Source organism: Gopherus evgoodei, chromosome 4, assembly GCF_007399415.2.
Source record: "Gopherus evgoodei ecotype Sinaloan lineage chromosome 4, rGopEvg1_v1.p, whole genome shotgun sequence".
In the NCBI taxonomy this organism is placed as follows: domain Eukaryota; kingdom Metazoa; phylum Chordata; order Testudines; family Testudinidae; genus Gopherus; species Gopherus evgoodei.
In genome coordinates, this window is record NC_044325.1 from 142,689,565 (window position 1) to 142,696,373 (window position 6,809).

At 46.4% G+C, this 6,809-nt stretch overlaps 1 protein-coding gene across 3 annotated transcripts in view; it reads left to right on the forward strand.

The window, feature by feature from the left end:
* The window catches only part of CDK18 (cyclin dependent kinase 18), a 182,879-nt gene extending 177,370 nt beyond the window's left edge, over nucleotides 1–5,509 (forward strand). For all 3 annotated transcript variants that reach the window (XM_030561588.1, XM_030561587.1, XM_030561589.1), the window contains one exon: nucleotides 26–5,509. In XM_030561588.1, coding sequence (XP_030417448.1) covers nucleotides 26–60 — 35 coding nt within the window. In that variant the 3' untranslated portion in view covers nucleotides 61–5,509. The remainder of the gene's footprint in view (nucleotides 1–25) is intronic.
* Nucleotides 5,510–6,809: the final 1,300 nt, after the last annotated feature.

A 6,809-nucleotide genomic window follows, 5' to 3' on the forward strand; every position in this document is an offset into this window, starting at 1 on the left:
CTCTCTCTCTCTTTTACTCTTCCAGCCCGAGGGAAAGGCAGGAGGCAGAGTATATTTTAAACCTGGCTCTTGTTCCCTTTGTCATCATGAAGATCAAAGCACTTAGAAAGGAGAGGACTACATGCTTCCACAGGACCCATCCACAGAATTACTGAGACTAACAGGAAGATACTGGAATGCCCCTCTACCATGGGCTGCCGTCTGTCTGTCCCCCAGAATCCCACTTCTGACACCAGTCAGCCCACCAGTAGTTCTTATAAAAGGAGCTCTGCCCCCCGTTGCTCATTTTTCATGTGACACTACCAAGAGTAAGCTACTGCGTTCCATACCCGGGTAAGGTACTTTATCTAGTGACTAGCTACCCTGGGAGGAACCCTGAGCTCAGGAGACTTGTGTGCTGGTCTTATTACAATCCTGGTTGCTGCAGTACAGGGAGGTAAGCTGGAGTGTAGGCAGAGCGCAGAATCTCAGAGGATTGGCAGACAGCTGGGTTGTGGTGTGTAGTGATCATATCGCGGAAGACGTTTCTGTGAATGCACGGCATGCCTGTGCTTGGGCATCCTGCTATATCCACCATTGGGGAAGTCTGACCTGGCAAGACGTATTGCACTGAATGAAGGACATGCTATCACAAGTAGGGGACGCCCTACAGTGAGCCCCATCCAGGGCTTTCTGACATCCGACATTTAGTTGGGACTGAAACATTTAACAAGGGAGAGCTCTCCTTCAGCCCCTCCCCCCATGGTTATCAACCAGGGATCCCTCTTCCCCTCCCCATTATTTGAGCCTCATGCACAGTTGCCAGGATTGCCTGAATGGCAGCCCCAAGAGATCCAGAGAAAAGAGGCTGTTAAGGGGAAAATGTAGATTAGTTCGATTCCTTTGATCCCTCAGTTTCCCCAACAAACCCCCCTTCCCTCGTTTATTTTCTAAGCTCTGAGACCTGGCTGCTGTCTAAAGACATCCCTAAAGCAAGAGCACAGAGTGCTGTAGCACGGCTGGTATTCAGGATGCAGACTCTGTCATTAGAGCCATGCAAAATGTTCCCCGGGATGTCTCTCACGCCATGTTTCGCAGCAGTTCTGAGCCCCTCTGATTTAGCTTTTCTGAGAACCAATGAAGTCCTGTTTCCCACATCAAGATCCTGCTGTGTTTCTAATCCGCCTTGCACGGAAAGGTGCATTTCCACTAGGAAAAGGACCCATTTCCCAGCAAGCGGCTCAGGAATTGCAGCAAATGGTCCAGCCACTTGGGCCCATCTTTGAGCTAATGGCAAAACATGAAAGAGCACAAGTAGTTTCACCGATTGGTGCGAATGAGCTGTGCATGCACAAAGCTGTGTCATTCCACCTTTGTGGTGGGCATGCAGAGGTGCTGACCATACCTCTGTGAGGCTGTGGGATCATGAACCAACTCAAACATAACACAAGCTATTAAGCAGAAAACAGACCCCACCTTTCACCATCTACCCGATCCCCTAGGACTGAGCATATTGTGTTGGCCCCGTCTATTACACACATTCTGCACTCAGTGGGACTCAAGTGCTTGCTGAAATCGGAACATGTGCTTAAGTGCTTTGTGTCTTTTCCTCCCCCTCTATCTCCAGGCCATGCCAAGTCCATTCTGGTACAATAAGGACCTGCTCAAACCTTCCTCCAAAGCTCCTTCCTCCAAACCTGAAACTTTTTTTTTTTCAAGTTTGAATTTTTTGTTTGGTTGATTGATTTGGGGATTTTTATTTTTTTTTTAAGTTTTCATCCCCTGTCCAGCTACCTCACCCTGTCTGATACCCATCATGGCCCAGCTAGCACCAGGAAAAGATGGGGAATTGCTCTGGAGAGCATGCATCATGGGTTGGTAGACTGACTGTGGGACTGGTAGGCAGGAATTCCTGAGTTCTAATCCAGACTTTTCTATTCACACACTGAGTAGCCTTGGACAGGTGATAGCACTGCTCTGTACCTCTGTTTCCCCATCTGTCAAATGCAGCTAATAATCATTAGCTGTCTCGCTGTGAGGCAAAGCAGAAGTTAGAAATGGGCCTGGATCTGAGCTTTGCCAAAGCTTGAGGAGGTTTGGATCCAAGGTTCCAGTGCAGGTCAGACTCTAAATGTGAAGCATGATCATCCCCAGGAGATTCCCTGCCCAATGTATACACCAAAGAAGTTTGGACCAAGTTAGGCTCATCCCAGATAAGCATCCAGACCTCTGTATTGTTTGAGATTTTCCAGTCCCTGGTAGGTTTCTTTCGGTGTGTGTCCAGTATACAGCAAGTTGGGGAAAACAGTGTTTCCATCCATTAACTCATTCAGCATTTCACTCTGCAGCACAGGAGTGATGCGGCCAGCTTTTCCGCATGCACTTAGTGTTCTCTGTGCCAGCTGCACCGGGTTTTCTTTTCAAGTGTAAGAGGGAGGTTTACAAATATTTGGTTGGTGTTAACTAGAGTAAGTTTTGACACCTGTTTGCCTGTAGCTATCCTTTAACAAAGCTTTTTGCATGAAAGTTTCCTAGGTAGAGCAGGAATCTGTGCCATGGGCTTACTCATTCCACTGCAGATACCTCTATTCGTGGGTGAGTAACTCAATTGATTGTTTACCCCATAGATGAAACTTCTCCTGTAGGCGCTGGTTCAGCAAGGGACTTAAATACATGCTCAGTTTTAAGCACCTGAGTAATCCCATTGATGCTATTGTGCCTACTCACATGTTACAAGTTAGGCACTTCTTTAAGGAGCTGTGCTGACTTGGGGGCCATAACGTCCCAGCCTAGAGGTGAATATGGACCTAATCCATCTGCCCACTTGTGAGTTATAGGGCCAAGTCCATCATCAGCCTGGGGACAATGCTCCCCTATGGGCTCCATCACTGGAATTTAGAGCACTCATACTCAGTGCCCATGTCTCTTGCTTATTCTCCTACATACCTTGTGTGTGTTCTTCCTGCTCTCATCAGCCCCAGGCTCTGAGGACTCATCTAGGCATGAAAGCCGTGGTGAGCTATGTTATAACATCTGTGGCCACCTCTGAGTCTCAGCTACTATAATGGTGTGCTTGGGGTCTGTTTGGAATTACCAAGCCACAGCACGGATAGAACTCAGCACTTCCTGCTCCAAAGCCACAGACTCCTGTCCTCGGAGCTAAAGGGGGATCCTCATTGAGCTTTCAGAGTATAGAGCCTATGAAGCCCAGACTGGCAGATCTAGTTCCATCCTGTAGAGGGCAGTGGAGCTGTGCAAGCACTAGAAGTTCTTCATGTCCAACATAGTGAGAATAATGAGGTTTTGGGGCAGCTAATGATTTGTTACACGGTTAACAAGGGCAATGTTTTCATTGACTTTTGGGCAGAAGAGGAAACAGTCGTCTACCGGTACTTGCAGTCTGTTTTCCAGGGGTACCAAGCACCCGCCGCACCCAGTGAAATTAACTTTTGTCGGAAGTGCTCAGTGCCTCTGAGAATCAGCTCTGTCTGTCTCAGCTTAAATCCTTCCAGCCTAGGGACCGGACCTTCAGATAAAGTACAGACCAGGCTTTAAGAAGGCTTACAGGGGAGCAAGGGACGATGGCTTGGTAGGGTCAATGGAATCAAAGAAATTCAAGGTGGGAAAAGATGTTATTAAGTCTGCTCATCCATCTCCCTTGGTCTTTTGGCTCTAACAACACAGGCTTCTGCCACTGGTGCTAAAGGAGAGCTCCCTTATCTGACATCAGTAGCAGGCACTTTGGTCTCTGGAGAGCTCCACCAGTCTCATGTACAAACACACCAGCATAGTGCGTACCCTGCCTCCCACCCCAGTGCCTATGGGGCTAATTTTCAAAGGTGTTGCTGAGCATCTGCAGCGCCTGTTGGCTTCAGCTGAATCAGTGGGTGCTCAGCACCTCTGGAAGTCTGCCTTTTCCCCATCACTCTCCACTCAAGAGGCCTACCAGGGAGAGGAGAACAAGGGAGGCAATGTCACTCTCTGGCGTGGAGTCATCCGGGCTGCAAAGTGGGACAGAAGGTTATAGAATGACCGTGACCATGCAGCCAGGACTGTTTTCTCCAAGTTCAGCACGTGAAGGAGAAAGTTACCTCCAAGCCTGTAACCTGTACACTCTACTCCTGCGTAGCTCTGTCCGTTTCCCCACAGACCCTTCCTGAAGGAGATCTCTCTGGCAGGACACTGTTATTTATTAGCCTAGTGAGCTGCTAGCAGTGTGAGTTTAAGATAACACCTTTTGTTCCAGGGCATTTTGGTGGGTGTTTATTCCTATTCAGGAGAGTGATAGCACGTGTAAATATTTGGCTCCCCTCTGAGCAGTGTTTGATTTATAATCCCCCGGCACTTGCTCCCTGGCAGGGCTTGGGAGACTAAGTCCTAGTTATGTGATCTCTGGGTTCCTGCACATGCTCTGCCTGTAAATGCCTTCCAGACACCTACATGTGAGCAGAAGCTTTTACTCCAGTGGCATGAGGACACGGGTCAGATCCTGAGCAAATGTAAATTGCCATGGCCTCACTGATGCTCATGGTGATAGAGCCAGATATATAATGGTATTTAGGTGCCCAAAGAGGCAGATAGGCTCCTACTGGGGGTTACAAAAGCTCCTAAACAGGTTAGGTGCTAAACTCCCATTGAAAGCCAGTAGGCGATAGGTATCCAACTCACTTGTAAATCCAACTAGGCACCTATCTGCATGCTTAGGTGCCTCAATATGTTTATAAATCTGACCCCTACACAGATTTGCATCTGCTGAGTATCCAGCTCTGTCTCCTTTGGGAAATTAATCAAGTTCTGTTCCACTGTGCATGTAGACCGTTGCATTAATTTGAATGTTTTCAAGGCTGAAACATTGGTTGCGTTTTGTTTCCTAGGGTTTCACCGGGCATTATTTGCTAATTCACTGGTGCCACTGAGCTGTTTGCAACAGGGAGATGGCAAATGCAATTGATAATTTCATAGATTTAAAAGAACTAGAATAGAGATTTAGCCAGGAATCGCTGACCTACCTCGTCTGTGTGACAAGAAGCATGCATTGTACTGTAATATGGTATTGCCATCAGCTGGCACACTTCAAGGCTGTGATCGACCGGACTGGCTACTCTGGTTGGAGTATCAGCAACATTATGGGAGTGCATTAACCCAGTTGTTCTTGCTGCACATCAAGTTCTTTGGGCCTGGTACTCTTCGCACTTAGCAAGGTGTATATCAGCCGACTACACTAAAGTCAGTGGAATTACCCCAGTATAAAACTGGTGTGAGTCAGTGGAGAATCAAACCCTGTGTTACTAATCCAGTATTAGATTTGCGAGCACAAGGAGTTCCTTGTTGAAAACTGGGTTTTGTTTAACTCGGTGCCAGTCTAACAGCCAGTCCAGGCAAGGCTTGGAGAGAGTCTTAACCGAAACCTGCTCTATCCCCAGTGATATGTGAACCTTTTCCCCTCTCGTTGCCAGCAAGTACAATTAAAAGGACCTAAGAACGGCTATACTGGGTCAGATCACTGGTCCATCTAGCCCAGTATCCTATCTCTGGCACTCTGGCACTCTGGCACACACAGAGCCAGATGCTTTAGAGGGAATGAACAGAACAGGGCAATTTTGAGTGATCCGGCCCCTGTCATCCAGTCTTGGCTTCTGGCAGTTGGAGGTTTAGGGACACCCAGAACATGAAGTTGCATCCCTGGCCATCTTGGCTAATAACAGGACCCACACACACAGTTAAAATTTTTTTATAAAACCTAATAGAAAAATGGCCATGACTTTTATTAACTCAATACATTTAAATTGGTGGATTTAAACATTCTCCAGAACAGCAGCACTGAGACCAGGAAGTGAAACTGGTCAGTCTGATATCTCCTGGTGAAGCACATATGTGGAATACTGGGTTAAAAGTAGAGCTGGTTGAAAAATTGGAAATGTCTATGTTTTTTTTTTAATGTTCACATTTTTGAATGTTTTTTGACCAGCCTTTAGTGTGGTTGAAACTTTTCCAACAATTGGAATTTCAAAGAAACTTTTCTGCAGATTTTTTTTTTAATTTCTTGGGGTTTTTTGTAGACTTTTTGTAATTTCTTGACCAGCTCTAGAAGAAAGTGAGTTGGATTTTTCTTTCAAATCTAGGCACTGTGCCTTTAAAACTCTGTATTCTTCCATCGCAGCCGCTGATATCTAGCTCCAGTAATGCTGATAACGCTAGTGTCAATAACAATGTCTATGTTACAGTGCAACAATAAAACTTTTGAGACATCGTCATTTTATTTGCCACTCCGCGTAAACATGCACCTTTCCTGGCTTGAAACATTTGCAGATTTTTGTTGCAATTTTAAATAGCAAAACTCAGTGTGTCTCTTCTCATGGTAATGAGAAAATAAGCATTTTTCTCCCCCCCCTTTAAGGTGGAAAATATAGAGGAGCCATTTTCCCCTAGCTTCCGAGCTGTGTGTGTTTTCTCATGATTTGGCGTCACTCAGAAATGAGGTCACTGTTAGAACATGATCTCAAGGAGCTGATTTAACTAACGTGATGTTTAACATGACTTTGCAGTCCACGTCAGCTTGTAGGGAAAAATGGTGCTTAACATCAGACCAGCTGGTTGGGGTTTAAACCCAGGGGTCCAGCTGGCACCATAACACACACAGATTTCTATCCCCACTGACTGCAAAGGTCTCTTTAACATCACTTTAGTTCATATGACTCCTCAAGGTCATGTTCTGACTGCCTCATTTTTGAATGAGGACGAAGTCTGAGTGTTGATGCCAGAACCTTGAGTCACTAAGGCTTGGGGTAAAAGCAGACAGGTGGAGAAACAGCGGGAAGGTGGAAATGGCT